The sequence below is a fragment of the Actinia tenebrosa genome, unplaced genomic scaffold (genome assembly GCF_029948245.1).
Source record: "Actinia tenebrosa isolate PJP-AT-01 unplaced genomic scaffold, QUT_ActTen_1.0 PGA_scaffold2__45_contigs__length_23673736, whole genome shotgun sequence".
Classification (NCBI taxonomy): Eukaryota; Metazoa; Cnidaria; class Anthozoa; order Actiniaria; family Actiniidae; genus Actinia; species Actinia tenebrosa.
The window spans coordinates 23,114,694-23,137,003 of NW_028292579.1; the positions used below are offsets into that span (position 1 = coordinate 23,114,694).

General features: G+C 36.7%; 2 protein-coding genes and 1 long non-coding RNA gene across 3 annotated transcripts; 2 read left to right on the forward strand and 1 right to left on the reverse strand.

Moving 5' to 3' along the window:
- Nucleotides 1-8,158: 8,158 nt before the first annotated feature.
- LOC148909630 (uncharacterized) lies at nucleotides 8,159-9,050 on the forward strand. Its single transcript, XR_016120544.1, has 2 exons — nucleotides 8,159-8,309; nucleotides 8,418-9,050. It is a non-coding gene; the product is annotated as an uncharacterized LOC148909630 (long non-coding RNA).
- Nucleotides 9,051-9,431: 381 nt separating this feature from the next.
- On the reverse strand, nucleotides 9,432-11,336 carry LOC116307892 (uncharacterized). Its single transcript, XM_031718215.2, has one exon. It carries the CDS (start codon nucleotides 11,084-11,086, stop codon nucleotides 10,418-10,420), a length of 669 nt encoding a protein of 222 aa, XP_031574075.2. The 5' UTR covers nucleotides 11,087-11,336; the 3' UTR covers nucleotides 9,432-10,417.
- Nucleotides 11,337-15,336: 4,000 nt separating this feature from the next.
- LOC116307896 (fibronectin type 3 and ankyrin repeat domains 1 protein) lies at nucleotides 15,337-19,920 on the forward strand. Its single transcript, XM_031718216.2, has 3 exons — nucleotides 15,337-16,173; nucleotides 18,264-18,587; nucleotides 19,110-19,920. Exons 1-3 carry the CDS (start codon nucleotides 15,705-15,707, stop codon nucleotides 19,412-19,414), a joined length of 1,098 nt encoding a protein of 365 aa, XP_031574076.1. The 5' UTR covers nucleotides 15,337-15,704; the 3' UTR covers nucleotides 19,415-19,920.
- The last annotated feature ends 2,390 nt before the right edge of the window (nucleotides 19,921-22,310 follow it).

Genomic DNA, 22,310 nt, shown 5'->3' on the forward strand with positions numbered 1-22,310 from the left:
GGCCAATCCCTGCCATTCTCGAACCAACCCTAATGTTGTTCTATAAATACACTACACACTGCTCAAGATGGATGGTGGCATCATTAAGAGCGTCATGATGAAGGGGACTTCACTAAAAAACCTTCAAAATTATCTCCAAAATTCATGCATTTTGGCTACAAAAGATTAAACCTCACTCGCCTCTCAAGTTCGAAGTAAAACATGTACTTTGATATACAGGAAGCCCATCATCTTGATCAATGTAATGTGTTGCTAGACGACTGTTGTATTGACTATGAAAAGCACGATTTTACAGTGCTTTTGAATGCACTGCCAGTCCAACGAGCGTCCCACTAAGAATCAGTGAATCATTTTACATTAATCATACGCCATTCCGATAACGAGGTCAAATATTAAATATTGATGCACATCCAATCATAGTTCGATAATATTAATCTACAATTTCAGGTTTTGCGGTCACTATTGCAAGTCTTTTTGCATATAAATCAGAAAGATTTGAGTTAATTTAACGCCAATACATTAATGACAATCTCGATTTTATTTTATTTTTTCCTATAATTACATAAAAAAATTTAAACAGTTCTATATATGGGAATAAAATTTGAATTATATTTTTGATATTTTTTTAGTACAATAACCATCACATTACGTACTACATACTCTAAGTATGGATTCATTATAAAAGGACATTAATGACAATCTCGATTTTATTTTATTTTTTCCTATAATTACATAAAAAAATTTAAACAGTTCTATATATGGGAATAAAATTTGAATTATATTTTTGATATTTTTTTAGTACAATAACCATCACATTACGTACTACATACTCTAAGTATGGATTCATTATAAAAGGACTTAGAAATTCTTATTATGAGTCATATCTCATGCTTTTAAATTACTAAAAGATAAGTATTATGAGTTAAGGCAAAAATAGGTGAAATGATGTGGAAAAACTATTCAATGCTGAATAAAAAAATCTTTTACATTCAAAAAACTCAGTTGAATGCAAAATGGTACATTTTCCCCCATAGAATTCTAAAGATCAATTTTTTTGGCGTACAGAGAGTTTGTAAAAATACGAGACATTTATGATATGGGACGCATTCATAAAAATACTGAATTCCGCTGAAGAATTTTGCTTTAAAAAGTATCTAAAATATTTGATTAATAATTTTAGCTCATTTTTTAAAGTGCACAGAGTTGGGCAAATGTAAAAAATGAAAAATAAAACAAATAATTTTGGATATACCATTGAAAAGATACTGAATTATGGGGGGAAATATTTTGCATGGAAAACGGCTCGAAGACTCACATTTTGAAGTCTTCTTGAAAAGTTATCGTTTACAGGAAGTTGGTAGAATTAGGGGAAAAAATTTTTTTAGAATGCTAAAAAAAAAAAACAACTTTAAGATCTCTAGAAAAGATATTCAAGATAAAAAAGAAGTCATCTAGAATAAGTGATATTCTATTCACTTGTAAGCATCATCTATAGATATCTTCATTCAATTACGTCAACCTAACGTCCAAGTAGCAAGTAATGGGCTTAAACAATACTAGTTCTTTCGATGTTGGAGTTGAACTTTGCTTATTGATTTTCAATCAGACAAGTGAATATTTATATACTTAGCTACTCTACAATTAAAATAGACATTACTGTTCTTGTATTATTAGGAAGAGACCCTAGAATGACTTAATTTCATCAAAACAAACGATTTGCTTTTCTGAAAAAATAATATCTAAAAGAAAAATAAAATAAAATAACGAAAATGAAAACTCTAAGAATTTTTAAGAATAATTAGTGCGAATAGAGTAAAAATATAATTCACATTTTTTAAGTCATTCACGAACTCATCTAGTCAATTAAATATAAATTTTTAAAATGAAACAACCGATAGTGAAAAATAGACGATCTGATCAGAAATTTAAAAAAAAGTGCATAGAATGAAAATAGAATCACTCTTTTTTGTTTATTTATATCATTTACAACTACTGCCGTCAAAATAAATATATATCGTGTAATAAATTTTCAAATTATCTCCTAATTGGAAAAAAATATTTAGAGACAAAAACATGATCCGAAAATTAAAAACTCATATATTTTAATATATATTGATTAAACATGTTTAAGTTATTCATAATTGTTGTCCTTTTCCTTTGTTTGTTGAAATGTTTGTTAGAAACATTAAAATGAAATTTCATAATCAGATGATAAGCTGAAAATGTGACTATAATTTTGAGACGTGTAGATTCCATACCCTGCTGAAGAGTGCCCTCAGAACGCTTCAAAACTTGTTGCGAATGGTTCGTGCTAAATACGTAAGCTTGAGTTACTATATGGATAAATTTATCGACGTTATCTTCCCAAACAGCATCTTTAACTTTCTGACTAAAGTTATTAGTCCGGAATCTTTATTATAAAATAAAGACGAATGGTACGGTAGTAGTAGTATATGTGTGTACACAACAACACTCTACAGGGGCTCCTTAATTCACGTCTTTTTTCCCCTTGCTTGCATTCAAACATTAAGCACAACAATAGACTTTGATTGTTTATCAAAATATCAAGAAAAATACTGATATGTTTATCTGAAGATCGCGTTCAGATTTCACAAATATTTTGATGTTTCCTTGATAGGTTGTTTTATAGCTGTTTTCACGGAAAACCAGAGAACATTTTCCCCCCGAGGGAGCTCCTGTAAGTCATCGTGGCTGTTCGCTAGCGCGCGGCACGCAAGTCAGAATTGAAGTCACTAACTTCTAGACCTGTAGACTATTAGCTTGTCAAAACAAATCAAGCTTGATGCTTCGGTAAAAGAGCAAAAAAGGGTCCCGCATTCCTGAGAAAATAAGTTGATACCCAATTAAAATAGCACTAATTAAATAGAAATAAACATTGAAGTCTCTGAAAATAAAACGCATGGAAAAATGGGAGAAAAAAACATAAAATAAATCTGTACTGAAGTCAAATATGTGAATTGTTCTTTTAAGGCAAATGGGCAATGAAGTAAACGAAAGACATGAAATAAGATAAAATAAATTTTTAAAAATATGAAAAAAAAATGAAGAAAAAAATATGTGCTGAAGTCAAATCGTCCTTAGGTCAGTTAATTATATAAAGTGAATAAAAATAAAATAGAACTGAATGAAAATAAAATAGAACTGAATGAAAATAGAAAGTATGGAAAAATGGGAGAAAAATTTTATGCGGAATTGAAATATGTGAAGAGTTCTTGGTTGAATATAAGAAAAGAAAGCTGAAACAATGAGATGAAAAATGAAGCCCTGAAAGTTAAGTGTGTAGGCAAACATTACATAAAGGAAAGGAAAGCCAAAACAAAATTCAAAGTAAAATCCTGACAAAGAACAGTCTAAGGACGCCAAAATAACATAAAGCTGGCTAATCCTGGGATATCAATTTAGAATGAAGATTTCTTCGAGAAAGATCTTTTGTTAATGGATCTAGATATTCTACAAATGTTTATTTCTAGCGACCAAAGGGTAAGCAAACGAAAAACCTTCGAATCGCAAGCAGATAGTAAAGTGAATGATCAAAATCTTTAAATCACAATCAGCCATTTGATGTGCGGTGGGGGCGTTTCTTCCAAACGATTTGCTAAGATGTCTAAAAACTTAAGAAAAATATTTCTTTATTCGCTAATGAGAGATATTTAACATGCGAGCCATTAATTAAACCAGTTCAAAAATCATAAAACATCGAGAAAAAATTGGTTGAAATTTATCAACCCATTTTCAAAGTCCAACTTGATTGACATTTTATTAACTGTCTTCAGTTCGTTAAAGCAATATATTCATTAGCGAGAAAGAAAGGAAAAGAGCTCTTCGAATTAGGCTTCGAGATTTCCGATAAAATGTTCCGGTCATATTAGACGATCACGGAATCCTTGGCGCCAAAGAAGCCTGCTAATGCCTCGAAGTCCGGAACAAGACAGAATTTGATATCAATATAGAAAGAGTGGGCGAGTCTCAAAATATATTTAGATGATTTGAAAATTGAAAATGTACGTTGTAAAAGTACACTAAAACCCCGAGGGGGGAGTACTGGGGCGTTTAATTCCCGCCTTGTAATATCTGCTGGGGGAAAATGAATGGATTAAAAAAATGTTGTAAAAACAAATATGGCGGCGATGACGTCAACCAAAATGGCGAATGGTGGTTTTGACAATTAGAGAATTTCAATCTCAATTTTTAAAAAATAATTTACAAACATTTCTTTAAGTAGTTGACTACCAAATTTCTCTGTAGTCAACTAGTAATTTCAAATTTCAACATCTGTGTTGGCTGATTTAAATACTTTAAGGAGCTAGTCTACCCCGAGGGGATGGCTGTTTGTGTGCTCCTTGAACACACTTGTAAATCCATTACTAAGAGTTTTACCTCGAGGGGCTGTTGTAGCCTTTGATTGCATCTATAGTGCATCTACAAAACAAATGCTCAAAGAGCTCAAAAACTATAGGATTGCTTTGGGTCGGGGAGGGGCGCCTAAACAAACGTTTACCCTCAGGGATGTGCGCGCATCTATTTGCATTTGTATAACTACCTTTTATCTCTTGGAAACGCGTTTTTCCTTCAAGTGAAGTGTGCGTCTCCTATGATGGGCATTTATCAAAGCCATAATATGAATTCTTACAAAAATATTCCTTCTTAGAGGGGACCTGTGTGCTCAAACACCAAATTATGGATAGACTGAATGAAAGGAAATTTAAAATCATTTCGTTAATGCTCTTTAGTTTAGTGGACCAAACTTTCATCCCTCCAGGGCTGAATAATACTGAAAAATGCCTCTGTAGCTTTTGTTTGTTTTGAAGTTATATACTCCTATACCGCCCGAGGGCAAGAAAAGGCAGATGGCTGCTCAAACTTGATATTAACTGGAAATATGACTTTTGTTACTTTTAAAGGTGAAATGTCTAACGCGCACAATATTGTTTGGAAATGACATTTCGAAATTTGGAACGCGTTTTGTTATCATCATTAGCCTGGGTAGCTATTATTATAATAAATCGTAGGTTTTTGATGTTCTTAAAACTGGTAAATGGTTAATCTATGTAGAACAACATAACAGAAGTGCTCTTATAAATATTGAATTGTTTTGGGTAAGAGTGCTCAGAATACCTAATGCACACAACACCTAATGCGCACAATACCTGATGCGCACAACACCTAATGTGAACAACACCTGATGCGCACAACACCTGATGCGCACAACACCTGATGTGAACAACACCTAATGTGAACAACACCTAATGCACACAATACCTAATACGCACAATACCTGATGCGCACAACACCTGATGTGAACAACACCTAATGCGCACAATACCTGATGCGCACAATACCTAATGCGCACAACACCTAATGCGCACAACACATAATGCGCACAACACCTAATGCGCACAACACCTAATGCGCACAACACATGCAAAAGACACCTGATGCGCACTACACCTGATGCGCACGACACCTGATGTGCACAATACCTAATGCGCACAACACCTAATGCGCACAACACATGCGCACGACAACTGATGCGCACGACACCTGATGTGCACAACACCTGATGCGCACCTAATGCGCACGACACCTGATGCGCACAACACCTGATGCGCACAACACCTGATGCGCACAACACATGCAAAAGACACCTGATGCGCACGACACCTGATGCGCACGACACCTAATGCGCACAACACCTAATGCGCACAACACCTAATGCGCACAACACCTAATGCGCACAACACCTAATGTGCACAACACCTGATGCGTACAACGTCATATCCATCAGAAACTGATCAAACTCATACTAAAGCAGTACAAACTTTCACGGACTATTGTAGATCTAAAAAAATACAATACAATAAACTTTATCTAAAGAGGATGACTATTAACCCAGTGAGTTATCTAGTTTACGGCCCTCGGACGTGATCTATTCTCACTAGTGATCTATTATCTAAAGCCCACTATCGTCAATAGCAAAAATTTCTTTTGAAGATAACATCATATGCAACGATATAAGAATGCGCTACACATCGAGATTGGGGGTACGTAGTAAGGGATTTCAAAAATTTCATTGGAGATGACGTAATGAAGAAATAGAAAACGCGCGCGCGTGGTGTGTGCAGTTATAAAGCACGCGGGGTTGGCAGAACACGAGAGAGAAGTGTTAAGAGAAGGACGACGCGTACCGGAGCGCGAGCACGATTTAGCGTAAACGTTAAGGCCCATTAAAAAACAAGTAACAAAAGATTTACTTTTGATCTCGAAATGAAGCAATATTGATGTAGTTCATTAAAAATTTATCAAACATTTCGATCGAATCTTGTTGCAAAAAAAAAAAAAAAAAAAAAAAAAAAAGACGCTAGAAGTACCTCTATATAAACAGTAAACAGTGGCATCAAAATTAGAGAGGTCTAGATTGAGAAACGTGATTTTCAGGTTTTATGAATAGAAACATTAACATTCACAAATTCTATAGATCAAAGTTGTCAAACTCGTTGGCATTTGAGAAGAGAGAAACTAAAGAATCGAGTTTCTAAATGAATTCCAGTAATCCAAGTTTTTCTAACGAATCAATTATTTCCCAATATTTCTTATAACTCTTCCCTCGGTTCACTGCATAAGTGTTCTCCAAACTTTCTGCAGTATCTGTCCTGGAAGATCACAACTTTGTCTTCAAAATGATTCTGTTGGTTGTTCAGGTTTGACTATATCATGATGTCCGGATGGCGTTACCTTCTCCACTCAATGTGAATTCTCTGTAAAAATGACCCTTTCATGAACGGCTTCTTGCTTGAACTCCTCATAAGTCTTCTTTACTTTCTTCAAACCTACCCCCTTTTAGGATTTTCTTAATTGGTTTCTCTATTTCATTTTTGATGACCTTCTTGGCTGGTTTGACGACTTTTCGCACGACTTTCTCGACTTTTCTTAATGCTCTCCTTAAACGAAACTTGGAGCTGACTTCTGTTAAGCAACATAGTATTACTAGACATACCAGAACAGACACAAGGCAAGTGGACTTCCTCATGACTAAGATGTTGTAAGGAAAATATCGAGAGAATTTCTTATTATATCTTAGTCAACGCAGTTAACGGAATACTTATTTCATTGTCATGACTTGGTAACACCAAATTTATACAACTGACAAATGCTGGCACGATTAATATATTATGTGATATCATTTAGGGAAAATCCCTCGAAGCGTTACCGAGATAATGTCACGCAACTGGTTTGGCCTTTCCATCGCGATACAATACAGCAACAATACAGCAGCAGTAAAAAACTGCAGGTTCTATCACTCAGGCAAGCTGAAGGCATTCTATTGGTATCTTAAGATAGTAGTACTTGAACGTATAATAAAAATATTTAAAAGTTAAAGCGATGTTCAGATCTTGGAAGAGGGCGTGGGTGCAAAGAAGGAAATTTTCCCGCGCTCATATCACATCTCATCCCTATTATCCACGAAGCTTGTCCCTAGGTCCCTGAGAAATAAATACATTTATTCAAGGTTTCAGCAATGTCTCTCAGCTCTGTTTTTCTTATCTTTGTCTCGCTGTGAGCAAGGACCAGAGGACACAGAAACATACGAAAATAAAGAAAAGAAGTCACCCTGCAAAAAGTTTCCCATCACTTTTGACTTCAAGACTTTATCTATAACCCTATAAGTCTACAAGAAGGCTGCAAGAAGTTTATCATGACTATAGAACACGACTATGAGGTAACAGATGACAAAAGCTTCACATAATCTAAGGACATTACAATAGGACTATGAGACTACATAAAACTGGAATAACTTGAAAAGTGGACAGACATTCTTCAGTAAGCCTGGAAAGTTTATTTGGTGCTTATAATTTTTTCTTCAGCATTAATTTCTTTAATTGGAATGAAGGCTGCAGATATAAAGAAAGAGACTGATGCTTTGCAAGCTTGCCTATTTAACTAATTCTTTCTAATGTTCTAGGAAGACTAACTGTGACACTATAATTTGTAATCTACCTGGAAAGATTATCAATCTTGAGTATTGATCTATATCCTAAACAGGAAATGACTTGCTGATAAGGTCAAACCATGCAATAGTGCCCTTCACAGTTCTCTGTGCCATCTTGAAAGGTAACCGTGCCTTCGCATCAAAGGAAGGACGGTGGTGTCCTTGCCGGCAATGATAGAGACGTGTGAATAGTCAGTGTCCAAGGTGTTGAAAATGTATCTATCATTTTCAAGGTCACCGCTGTTCTCACTTCGATGCACAGGCACGACTACCTTTCAAGATGGCGCAGGGAACTGTGAAGGTGACTATTTTCATCTAACAGGACCCGATTTAGAGGGGAGGGACCGGTCACCTTTGAAAGTAACATTTTTACAGCTATTCCTATAGGTTCTTTTTTCTTTTACTTCAGCAACGAAGGGTTTGGAGTACAAAATGCCAGTAAATTGCCCTATTTCACAAAGACGTCACATCAAAACAAACTATTGTTTTAACGCTAGGGATCATGGTTGCTGGATTGGGATGGAATGACAACAACATATCTTAAATCACAAAGAAATTTGGTTTATGAGCTGGTGAAGGCAAGAACAACTAAATATTACTCTAAATATCTCGATAGAAGAGAATTGAGCTAAAATGTAGCCTAAATTTCTATCATTTTAGCCGATGTAAACAAACCTTGACGTCATTATAAAATAGTGCAATTGCAGCATCTTTTATTCCAATAATGTTCGACATGATATGCCATGACATGACAATGCCAAGGTTCAATGAAACCTTTTCAATTCAGTTTCCTATTTCTGAATGCTATTGTTTTGAGATACTGGTTATTTAGACTGCTCGATCCTTTAGAAAGAGTGCCACTCTAGACAGTTTTGACATGTCTAGCACTTTCTCCTTTGTCCACGAGAATAAACATCTCAAAATGCTGACAGCGTACTTCTAAGGAAAATAGCTTTTTTTGATACACAGACTGAGGATATATTTTAAAATTGTTCGAAAAAAATTTAACGATGCTATGATAATGAAGGTAACTATTTTTCTCTTTGTTTGTTTCGAAGTATTTTTATTCGCCTCGTTGGTGAAGATAAATGCTTTCCCGTCAATAAATAATTAGTGTCTGATGTGCAAGTCTATCCACACATTGGAAGAGGTGTGAGTAGATCTTATGTCCACCCCACGGAGGAAAGAGTGAGCAAAAGTTATGTCGAGAAATTAGAAATTAAAAGGGAAAAAGTTCCTGTCTACCCCCACAAAGGGAGCTGGGGGTGAGTAGAAGTTGATGTCTACCCTTACAGAGGGAGGGGTGAGTAGAAGCTTATATCCACTCCACTGAGGGATGGTGGAGACTGAGAGTTATGTCTACTTCACCGATAGAGAGAGGGGGTAAGAGAGTTGAGTAAATGCTTAACACAGACGACAGTAATTAACGGTCTATTGGCAATATTTATCTAAACTGACCCGCGACTGCGTTTAAGAACCATATCCATCAAGGAACTGACAACTGATAAATGGGTCATCCAAAAATAACCCTGATTTCTGGTAATATTACAGATTTACAGGCTGACCTGCAGACTTTTATACATTAATCTATGACAGAAATTTCACCAGTACACCATTGACTCAACACCATTTATGTGACAGCAACTGAATGTAAAAAAAGCTTTTGACATATTGTCTACATATTAAAATTAAAAACCGTTATAATGGATATGTATATATATTCAACAAGGATTTAAAACCTTTTTATCCACCTTTACCGCGACTGTTATTAGATATTTAGAGCGTTGCTCTAATAATAGAATTAAATTGAATAAAAATTTGTCTCAGTTTGACCTCTAGAAATTACAAGACAAAAAATACCAATTCACTCATAATGAGATCGTTTTCAAAATATAATTAATATCTCTTAAGATTTTCGGTGGGGCTTCTTGATTTCTGTCGGATTTTTGTCGGATTTCTGGGCCATTCTGTGCGGTCAAAATGCATACTAAAATAGCTTTGTTCAGCAGATAAAACAGACTTCAAGGTTGATAAGTTTTCAGGCTAATAAATTACGAAACGATCATTAAGCATAAGCACTTTCTACGCCGCTCTTTCTTTGGATATTCATAAGTATTAGAGAAAATCACAGAATAACATTAAGAACATTTTTTGATTGACATTCGAAATCCTCCTAATGTTTCTTAGCGCTGATCATAATCTTTTTTATACTTGACAAAGATTCCTATTCGCTCTTATGCGAGTGACTCAGGTTAAACAAACAAATTTTGTTCGGATTGTTTTGGTTAACTTCTCGACATAGCGTTCCATTTCAATTCGGATTTATTTGCTCAGTAATTGTCGTCATAATAAAAGGTGAAAAGAACGAGTGCCAAATTTCAATTAAAACTCACACATGGTTAATCACTCTTATACGCAAGTCTCAGGGACCGTTTTATCGCCAAACATGTCTCCAATATAATTGAAAAAGCACGAAAGTAGTTTTTCATCCCTTAGTTCTATGGCCATTTGAAACGGTGTGTAGCCATCAGAGTTCTCTGCGAACGAATTGCTTTTCGCTTCTAATAACAACTCCACACATTTGATATTTTTCCCGCATACTGCTGCATGAAGTGGGGTCCAACCATCGTCGTCTCTAGAGTTCACTCTAGCACCAGACTGAAGTAAATATGTGACACACTCATCATTGCCTTCGAAGGCTGCACCATGCAACGCACTGGCTCCTTCAGCAGGGTTTTTGGCGTTAACATCAGCCATCCCTGCCTCGATTAGCGTCTTTACTTCGTTTAAATCGTTGGTAGTGGACGCGTAGAAGAGTCTGACATCCGGGTGGAAACTTACACTTCTTGGTCGCAAATATTTCTTTAAAAGTTCCTTCCTCGGTGATGCTCTCGCGCTGCTATGTCCTTCCTCTTCATCGTAAGGCTTCAGCAACATTATATCTGTTGCCGAAAAAGGCCGATTTGGTTTTGAAGCTGGTTTCTTTTTTGAAAACCTCTCGATGTTACGGATTTTCTGATCGAGACTGCCATCACCTTTAGGCCTTGATTTTGATTCCTTGTCCATAGAAGAGGCCATTCAGATTCTGAACAAGCTTAGAGGTCTTTGTTACAGCAAGAAAACGTAGTATTATAACTGACTTAAGCCTTAGCTTAGTTAACCTGCCACTGATATTTACTCTTCATAATGACAAATATTCATTAAGTGCTGTTACTTTCAAAGATTGTCATGCTAAGCTAGTACATTATCAGTTCATTAGACTTGTTAATGTACACGGTTCAGGTACTTGCACGCTAGGGATCCTCGCGCGCATGGACTCATGCACTGCTATGTTGTTTATCCAGGCGGGGAGGTGACCGGGACACATTCAGTCCCCCGCAAACACGTCATTTCTAATTAAAATATCATTTCTATGGTTTTCTTAGTGATGCTCAAGGTCTGAAATGAAGATTGACCTTGATTGGAATTTAATGAATGATAAGAACTTACTCTGTCTCCCTTTGTTTCCCTTTCACGGCTAAAAAACGAAATTACATGTCCAGTCCTGCTTCTCCTTCGCTTCCAAAGACAGCTGCAGATCTTAGAGGTTCGCTGGATGGCTGTCAAGGCCCATGTTCCTTTAATGTTTTTCGCCACCCCTCCTCGCCAAGAGTGAAAAAGTGAAATATATCTTAGCAAATGTAACGAGATTAATGTACGATTTCTAACAGTTTGCTGGGTTGCTGTCAAAGGCCCATGTTCCCTTAATTTTTTCGCCACCCCTCCTCGCCAAGAGTGAAAAAGTGAAAAATATCTTAGCACATGTAACGAGATTAATGTACAATTTCTAAATTTTCCAAGATAGAAAGTTTCTGACCTTCCATAGAAACTTGAATTCAGTTTATAAAAAATGGAGATATCAAACCATCCGCGAAAGGAAAAGAAATGGAAGAAGCAAGAAAAAAAATGTAGCATAGTTTTAGGAAAAGGAGTATTTATGCTTAAATAGAAAAAAATCTTCATCGAACCCGGAAACAACCTTTGGGCTGATCTAAGTCAGTGCACGGACTTAACCCAACAGACCTAAATGGAATTCGTAACAGATATCATATGAGTGGCGATAATGTAGGTATGGAATATACAATCTCAAACCGGAGAAACCAGAGAAAAACGGTTGTACCTCTTTGTGGTTGTTTAGTTAAAAATTGCGAAAAAAAATCATTTTAAATAGTTTTAAAGTAGAATCAAAGGTAACGACTGCACAAGTCATATACAAGCTTCACGATCTCGTAAAATCTGACCAGCCATCAGCAAACTTGGGCTTATCAGTTCATTTCAAAGTTCTTCCGTTCATAACAGCAAATTAAATCTCTAGACGCTTTTAAAATTAAAAAGCCTTTAGGAGGTACAGCCGCATGATTAGCTGCATGTTTTGAAAAAGGACATCTGCAAAAAATCATGAATTCATGAAACAAGTCTCGCTTAATAAATCATCTTGATAGTATCAGCAATAGCTTCAACTTCGGACAAGGAAAATGTTCTCTCGTGATTACAGACTGCCGGGCACGGATTCGCAAAGTTCGAATTCTGAGGCTTCGCTCTACTCAGCGGCAAAGAGTGCATGCGCTTTATAGCCCAGATGGGACGTGCGCATTAATGACAATGAATAATTTATGTCAATTGTTTGACTCATGCGAAGTTCGACGTTGACCTTAGTCTAAACATTTAAACGATGTGTTTTGTACGATATTGGTAGAGTAATTTCACTGCGTATATAAACCACTGGAAGTTATCACGGTACAGGCACGAAACGTACCCACCTGGGGAAATTATAATGATAATTGATATATCTGATGGTTGTTTAATAGATGGTTATGTCATAGCTATACTTTGCATAGCACTCAGCTCAATCATGACGTCACTAACCTATGACGTCACCTCTTGATTAAGGGACGTACAGTTGTGTCATCGGAAGAATAATCCGGTTGAAAGAAAAATAATGGTGATAATTCTAAAAATAAATACATATCAAGCGCATAAAAAATATAAATAATAAATAATAAGAAAAAACACGACAGACAGATAGGCATGGCCAGAACTAGCTGAGTGTTAGAAATTTTCTCCGAGATTGGCCGACTTTAAAGCCATTCTCAAACACACACGCCCTCTAGCGATTGTTTCTGTCGCGACGAAGAAGGTTTTGGTGGACGTCAATCACAAGGCGTTTCTATAGCATTGTCGGAAAACACAAAGCTATAAGGGCACGTGCCTATAGAATGTCATGGAAACGCCTTGATTGACGTCCACCTAAAGCCTGTTAGTCACGACAGAAACAATCGCTAGATCGGCGCGTGTGATTGAGAATGGCTGTAAAGTGCAGGAAACACGAGTCAAGTGGCCACTTTGAATTGAAATGAGTAAACTAGAATGAATAGATTTTCATTATTTAGTATACTTGGGCGTTTAGAATGCCACAAAAGTACTATATTTCCAAATATCCATACGAAGACCTTGACTAGTTTCATAACTATCTTTATATCGCAATTTTAACCGTTAAATATTGCTAGCAACTAATTTAGAGCATAGATATTGAGATCGACGAATAAGATCATGATACACTACACCATTCCCAGCAGTCACCACCCCCTCCCCCCTTAAAAGCTACATTTGTTTGTGCGTACCAGTTCTTCAGTACTACTAAAACTATGCTATAACCTGTACTAACTTGCTATATGCCAATCGTACCGCTTAGGTCAAGCGGTTGTGCCACAGTACCATATTTCAGTATCAATCATTTCATACCTGAAAAATCGACATCTGCGTCGTGGACACCAGATACTTGCGCCACATCGTAAAGGACTTGCAGTCAGATGAACATCTTTGTCCGCTGCATTGGTTTGCACGGCTGTTTCCATTGCTCTAACTTTTTGAGCTCTATTCTGCTCGATAATATCAATATCTTTTGACTGCAGTCTAAAAATGGAAGAAAAGGATTCCATATTTATGAGGATAACGTTTTGTAACTGTGTAACAGTGGTACCTGTATTAAGCGAACACCTTGGAGACCGTTACTTGGTGTCCTCTTAATACAGGGTGCCCACTATATAGAGGTTCATTTTACAGTAAATACAGAAGTACCTCTATTAAAAGCGGACACCTTCGGGACCTTACTTGGTGTCCGCTTAATACAGGGTGCCCACTATATAGAGGTTCGTTTTACAGTAAATACAGTCCTGTGGTACCTCTATTATTAAGTGGACAATTTTAGGACCTAGCTGGTTTCCCAATTAATACAGAGTGCCTGCTATAAAGAGGTTTGTCTTGCAGCAAATATGAAAAAGAAATTTCGAGTCCGTACATCTAGCAGTCTGTTTGATGAAACTTATAAAGCTATACACTTATTTCAATAAAGTTAGTCACCAAAAAACCTAGAAAGCTGAGATCACTGAGGATCATGGGAAACTTTTAATATCAAACAAGTAAAGCTTTTGATACAATTTGCAGCTTGAGGATGCTCAGAAGAGGTGAGACTGTAACTGGTAAAAGATCTAAAATCCATCAACAGTTATTACAGCGGTTGAAACATGTAAAATGTAACTACCCATAATCCTTGTTGGTCTCAGCTTTGTAGCTTTTCAGGCGACTAACTTTATTGAAATAAGTGTATCAAAAATATTTTGTACTATTACATAGAAATCGCGTGTATTGAAATCGAAATCATTGCCAACAAAACTCCACACATAAAAAAGCTAAAATGTACAAATTAATGTTCGTAAATACTTAAGTTTCAGTACATGTTTTGATTTAAACTGACACTTTTCCCCACATATTCATTTATTTTACAAACATTTCCTGTGACTTCTTCACAGATTAACTTATTTTACAAAACTTTTATCGTATTCTATTTGTATATTTCCGCCGAAGTTAAAAAAGACAATTGCTAATTGCAGGTGGATTTTTCTATTGTATTAACAGAAATGCAAAACCCACATAAACAAGGATTTTCTTTACCGTTTTTAATATATATATCATATATAGTTAAAAGTATAAATACAAATAATGCCAAGAGAAGACTAGAAAAACGCGACCAATATTGGAAATACAACGAAAGCCCATTGACATTACTAACTGTCTCAGCAAACAAGAGTGGAATATGTATATCTGTCAAATAATATCCTTTATTCAAAAATACTAAACAACTAACACAGTGCATTTCAAAGACAAACTCATTACGTATGCTAAAAAATAATGAAACTAGATTCAAGTTATTAAAAAAGTTGTAGGCGTTAGGGCGCGCGTTTACATGATGCAGCTTGATGACTTGAAGCAATCTCTTAATCTTTTGAGATTCTTTTCAAGATCGTATTTCTTGCGAGAGCAGACAGTCTAGCAGCCATTGTTCGCTTGAATGTATGTTAATCTAGAGCATTGTATTGACCGTTGGATTGGAGTACAAAGACCTTAAAGCCACCGTAAAATTAAAGGTTATTAACGATTCTAATTGAGTTTTCTTAATTAGAAGGAAGAGCAATAGCGTTGTGTTGGAGGTCTGAGGTTTCGACCAGAGCACAACTCATTATAGAATCAAGGTTAGAGCTGGTTTAATTTTTTGCTAAGGACTGGGGTCGTTTGACGTTAAAAACTTGAAGCACTGATAAGTAAACAATACTTATTGACAAAGCTGCAAAGACGGAATCCTCTTGATCACCGGCCCATCATGATGGCATTCCCGGTGTTGACGATCTGCAAAGTTACTTACAATAGTATCGAACTATCTTGGGATGAGACCAACAATAATGACAAGAAAAAGAATGTATATCACATCCAGTTGAGTAAGGCAAGATCTCGAAGCCCTTCTCCCGGAGCTCCTGCTCTAGATCCCTTAACGAACTACCAAGGGTTCGGACAGCATCATGTCTTCAAGGGGCTCGAACCACAGACTGAATACCTCTGTCGTGCGAGATTTGTGGAAGAAGGTTTAGGCCATGGAAGCGCTCGCTGGAGCCAGCCGAAGCATGTGACAACAGCGAAAGAACCTCCTTCAGGAGCCGAACTTCATAGAGCAGTCGGAAACAGAGACATTGAGCAAGTGAAAAAGATTTTAGGGGAAAATAACTCGGTTGTGGAAGTGATGGATAAACATGGGCTAACACCATTGATGTCAGCGGCGCAGAAAGATTTCCTGGGTGAGTTGACCATGAAATTTGATATTTTCCCGACCTTTTTAAACCTAGAAGATAATATAGGTAAGTTGTAGTGTTGCGGTCCACATACTCTCATCTTTTTAAACCTACTTTAATTCTATCATACCTAAGCATGAAATAATCAAGTTTTACTGCCCACATTTTCTATAGTTTAACTTTAACATAACAAGATAACTGTAACAACGACTCACAGCACGCTTTCTTTACTAATAATCCAATGATTTCTAATATAATGGAGGCCAAGGTATAAAATACACCAGGAAAGAAAAACTAAATAAAAAAACGAAAGATTCGATCCAGAATATTAGCGTGTCAAACAGTGCAAATGTCAAAACTAAGAATGTACTAGAATTCTTGAGTGGCTCTTATTTCTTTAACTTCCCGCAAAATCCTTTTTATTTTGGGATTATGTTTAATAAAAGAGTCTTTTGTAAGCGCGATGGAAGTCGGAAATTAATTCTGACAATCGCATAGGGATTTTTCAGTCTATCCTAATCTAGGGTTATAAGGAAATTAACGATATATAATTTGTAGACGTTGGTAGAATTGGTGTAACAAGACAGTTTTAGCCAGCGTGATTGATCGATTTTTGCTCTTGAAGTCCTATAATTCATCTTTTTGATATGTGGAGCGGATGGAAGTGAAATTCGGTTCTTGATTGCATTTATCACCTAGGAAACTAACTAGACCCATTTGGAAGTGTTTTCTTTCGTATAGTACACTTATGCAGCTTTTCATTAATAAATAAACCTACAACTGTCTCAATATAAATAAAATGAATAAATATAGACGGACAAATGATTCGAAAAATGAATAACGTTCGTCGCATAATTTTTATATTTCCTGACAATGAAAGCATAAAACAAACTCCTAAACTGAAATGTTCTAATAACTCGAATTCAATATTATTATTTTAATTTTTTTATTGGAAAATACTCAGACTTGAAATTTATCTTTAACCCTGTGCCATTAAGTGTGAGCAGTTTGCACTGATAATGGCTTATAAATCTTAATATTTCTCATTTCAATACATTTGGGTATTCATATTATTCCAAATTTCATTTTAGTATAAATGATTCATAGCAAAGAGCGGCGCAAGCTTTGAACGACCAAACTATCGCCAATATGTAATCAACTTTTGGCGCTTACTGCTGTAGGTCACAGTGCCCCCTTCTGCGTGCATCCTCATGCTTAATTTATACAGAATAAATACCCAATTCAGAAGCGTTGTTTTGGAGTGCATAGCATATACCCGTGGAAAAACTTTGTAAGAAATTGCACAAATTTGCACGAATTAGTAAGTTCAATTCAGTAGACCTCAGTAGACTGAGACCTACAAAAGTTTGCACTGATGTAAGTTTACTTTTTCACGGAAATATAGTATTCACTCTATCCAACTGCAAGTGATGACACATTTCCATATTTATTTTGATGGCAAAGAAAGAAAAAAAAAAAAAAAAAGAACAAAGAAAAAAGAAAAAAAAAAAAAAAAAAGAAAAAGAAAAAGCGAAAGAAAAAGAAAAAGAAAAAAACAAGCAAAGAAAAGTGTTTGTATTCACGTTGATAAAGAAATATCTTTTAAGGTTTAAAGTAGTGTTACTGTTTACTGTTTACTGTTCCGTGCAGATCTAGAGGATTATTTAGGTATTGCAAGAATAACCTGTTATGTCCTGTCTCATTGTGAGAACTTAAATATTTTGACTATAACCAAGCTATATATATTTTGACTATAATCTTTGAACGTTAACACGTAAAGTAAGGTCTACTGAAGTCTATTGTGATTGGCTACGAAAACACAGAGGAGGAGTATTAGAGTATTTTTATAAGATATAAGTTTTCCACAGCATGGTGTGCAGTGATAGTGAAGAAAACAGGTGAAAAAATAAGAATAAAACTTCAGACACGCATATGCGTTACACTCTGATCAACCAAATTAGTGAATGTTTTACATTTGAGATTTCTTACTCCCGTCCCTAAAACGCTCCCAAAAATAACACAGAACTCGCTCATAACTCTATAGTAAATAAAAACACGAGGTTATTCTTAATCCTTTTCTTCGTGTATCAATACAGATGTAATGGAAACACTTCTAGAACTTGGAGCTGATCCAAACTACATGAACTCAAGCGGCAAGACTTGTATGATGATCGCATGCTACGCCGGTAAGGAAGAACCTGTCAAACTACTACGTGAACGAGGCGTGTCATGGGACGCGCGTGACAGAAATGGCTTGACCGCTGTCCACTGGGCTGCTGAAGGCGGGCACGATGACTTGCTACTTGACATGATCCGTGATGGGGCTCCTGTGGACGTGGAGTGTACTGCTAATGGATGGACGCCGTTAATGAGAGTGGCTTGTGTTAATGGGAATTACGATGTTGGGGAAGTCCTTATTGGTAGGTACCTCTTCAATAGGGACTTTAAGATTTGAAAAATCTCTCTCTATATATATCTATGTAATTCACTATTGCCTATAGAGCTGTTGATTAATTACAGACAACGATACTTACGAGAACACCATGGCAATTGAAGCAACTGGCTGTGCGCGCCGTTATCTGACCATGAGCACTACAGATAGTGCTTGCTCATTATCATTAATCTAATGTCCAACAATAATACCCTTTGACAACGATAACCTCTTCTCTGTTTCTATTTCTCTCTTTTAATCCACATTATTTTCAAGCTGCAGTGAAATATGCCTTTCTTCTAGGACTCTATTTTCGTAGTTAACCAATTATTGCGTCCTAACTCCAGCCCCCTTAGAAACTTTGTACTTCCTTGTTACCATAGTGATTGTGCAAATGTAATTATTCTTATTAGGTGTGTATAAATTCGTAACTATTTCATTTCAGTTGGCGCCTATGTACTTAAGTAATACTTTGTTTACTTGTAACCATGGTGATTATTTAAATTGGCAGCTAAAGGAGCTGACGTCAACAAAACTGATAAGTCCGGTAAGACAATTCTAATGGCGGCATCCATGAATGGCCACTTTGATCTCGTACGGCTATTGGTCGAGAAGGGAGCTGACGTCATGTGCAAAAACAGAGAAGGAAAGACAGCCTTGGAATTCGCTCAGTCATTCGAGAGACACCGCATCATCAAATTCCTTGAATTCCAAAATCAGAAAGAAGAGAAGCAAAGGAAAGCTAAACTTCTTGAAGAGAAGCAGAGACAGATAAGGGAACAGAGTAAAATTCAACTTGGAGATGCAAAGGCCTAAGATTACTACCAGCAGGAATGGAACGGAAAACTGGACTGAACTGTAGAACGGTGGTGGGAAAATCTTGAAAAAAGCACAAATGCATACGTAGGATATGGAAGACAATATAGGATTTGTTCAGAATCATTGCACTTTTTATATATTGGCACCGCAATTTAGGGTTTGATAACGGCTCTGTTATAACAAGCGGTCCAATATTTGATTCAACATTTAGCAAACATTCGTTGGCGGGTGTTTGTGTCGTGAAAAACCGTCATGACAAACGAGCCCAACAGTCATCCAACATATAATACATTAAAAATGACATCCAAACATTGTTGGTAGACCACGACAAACAGTACCAACATTTGAATTACTAAATGTTGGGTCAAATATTGGCTTAATGAAATCAACGAAGCTGCTAGTTCACGGAAAGAAAAATATCAACGAATTGTTTGTACAATGTTTTCATATCAATTTGCAATGGGCTTTTAAAAATCGGAATAAAATGCCAAAAAGAGCTCAAATGTTGTCCATAGACCTCGGTTTTTTCTTATTCGTAATGATAATACCATCGTGTTCCCTTACAGATTTACTCAGCATTTACCTCATAAAGTAAAGAAAGCACAACTAATCAGCAATTGATTGACAAACACTTTGGAAGTCCACAAATCAGTGGCGGATCCAGTATTTAAAAAAGTAAGGCTCCGAAATTGGTACCACGCAGAATAACCTAGTAAGATTGGCTTCACAAAAGATAGGTTCCAAAATAACTGCCACACAGGAAAAACTGGTAAGATTGGCTTCACAAAAGATAGGTTCCAAAATGACTGCCACGCAGAAAAAGCTGGTAAGATTGGCTTCACAACTAGGTAGGTTCCAAAATGACTGCTACGCAGAAAAAGCTGGTAAGATTGGCTTCACAAAAGATAGGTTCCAAAATGACTGCCATGCAGAAAAAGCTGGTAAGATTGGCTTCACAAAAGATAGGTTCCAAAATGACTGCTACGCAGAAACAGCTGGTAAGATTGGCTTCACAAAAGATAGGTTCCAAAATGACTGCCATGCAGAAAAAGCTGGTAAGATTGGCTTCACAAAAGATAGGTTCCAAAATGACTGCCATGCAGAAAAAGCTGGTAAGATTGGCTTCACAAAAGATAGGTTCCAAAATGACTGCCATGCAGAAAAAGCTGGTAAGATTGGCTTCACAAAAGATAGGTTCCAAAATGACTGCCATGCAGAAAAAGCTGGTAAGATTGGCTTCACAAAAGATAGGTTCCAAAATGACTGCCATGCAGAAAAAGCTGGTAAGATTGGCTTCACAAAAGGTAGGTTACAAAATGACTGCCATGCAGAAAAAGCTGGTAAGATTGGCTTCACAAAAGATAGGTTCCAAAATGACTGCCATGCAGAAAAAGCTGGTAAGATTGGCTTCACAAAAGGTAGGTTACAAAATGACTGCCATGCAGAAAAAGCTGGTAAGATTGGCTTCACAAAAGATAGGTTCCAAAATGACTGCCATGCAGAAAAAGCTGGTAAGATTGGCTTCACAAAAGATAGGTTCCAAAATGACTGCCACGCAGAAAAAACTGGTAAGATTGGCTTCACAAAAGATAGGTTCCAAAATGACTGCCACGCAGAAAAAGCTGGTAAGATTGGCTTCACAAAAGATAGGTTCCAAAATGACTGCCACGCAGAAACAGCTGGTAAGATTGGCTTCACAAAAGATAGGTTCCAAAATGACTGCCATGCAGAAAAAGCTGGTAAGATTGGCTTCACAAAAGATAGGTTCCAAAATGACTGCCATGCAGAAAAAGCTGGTAAGATTGGCTTCACAAAAGATAGGTTACAAAATGACTGCTACGCAGAAAAAGCTGGTAAGATTGGCTTCACAAAAGATAGGTTCCAAAATGACTGCCACGCAGAAACAGCTGGTAAGATTGGCTTCACAAAAGATAGGTTCCAAAATGACTGCGACGCAGAAAAAGCTGGTAAGATTGGCTTCACAAAAGATAGGTTCCAAAATGACTGCCATGCAGAAAAAGCTGGTAAGATTGGCTTCACAACTAGGTAGGTTCCAAAATGACTGCCATGCAGAAAAAGCTGGTAAGATTGGCTTCACAAAAGATAGGTTCCAAAATGACTGCCATGCAGAAAAAGCTGGTAAGATTGGCTTCACAAAAGATAGGTTCCAAAATGACTGCCACGCAGAAACAGCTGGTAAGATTGGCTTCACAAAAGATAGGTTCCAAAATGACTGCCACGCAGAAAAAGCTGGTAAGATTGGCTTCACAAAAGATAGGTTCCAAAATGACTGCCATGCAGAAAAAGCTGGTAAGATTGGCTTCACAACTAGGTAGGTTCCAAAATGACTGCCATGCAGAAAAAGCTGGTAAGATTGGCTTCACAAAAGATAGGTTCCAAAATGACTGCCATGCAGAAAAAGCTGGTAAGATTGGCTTCACAAAAGATAGGTTCCAAAATGACTGCCATGCAGAAAAAGCTGGTAAGATTGGCTTCACAAAAGATAGGTTCCAAAATGACTGCCACGCAGAAACAGCTGGTAAGATTGGCTTCACAAAAGATAGGTTCCAAAATGACTGCGACGCAGAAAAAGCTGGTAAGATTGGCTTCACAAAAGATAGGTTCCAAAATGACTGCCATGCAGAAAAAGCTGGTAAGATTGGCTTCACAACTAGGTAGGTTCCAAAATGACTGCCATGCAGAAAAAGCTGGTAAGATTGGCTTCACAAAAGATAGGTTCCAAAATGACTGCCATGCAGAAAAAGCTGGTAAGATTGGCTTCACAAAAGATAGGTTCCAAAATGACTGCCACGCAGAAACAGCTGGTAAGATTGGCTTCACAAAAGATAGGTTCCAAAATGACTGCCACGCAGAAAAAGCTGGTAAGATTGGC

What these genes read in the sequence shown, in the direction of transcription:
- LOC116307892 (XM_031718215.2), bottom strand. Translation starts at nt 11,086, where the DNA reads ATGGCCTCTTCTATGGACAAGGAATCAAAATCAAGGCCTAAAGGTGAT.
- LOC116307896 (XM_031718216.2), top strand. Translation starts at nt 15,705, where the DNA reads ATGATGGCATTCCCGGTGTTGACGATCTGCAAAGTTACTTACAATAGT. An exon ending in GGCGCAGAAAGATTTCCTGG is followed by an intron (nt 16,174 to 18,263) that starts GTGAGTTGACCA and finishes GTATCAATACAG; the next exon opens with ATGTAATGGAAACACTTCTA. An exon ending in TGTTGGGGAAGTCCTTATTG is followed by an intron (nt 18,588 to 19,109) that starts GTAGGTACCTCT and finishes TTAAATTGGCAG; the next exon opens with CTAAAGGAGCTGACGTCAAC.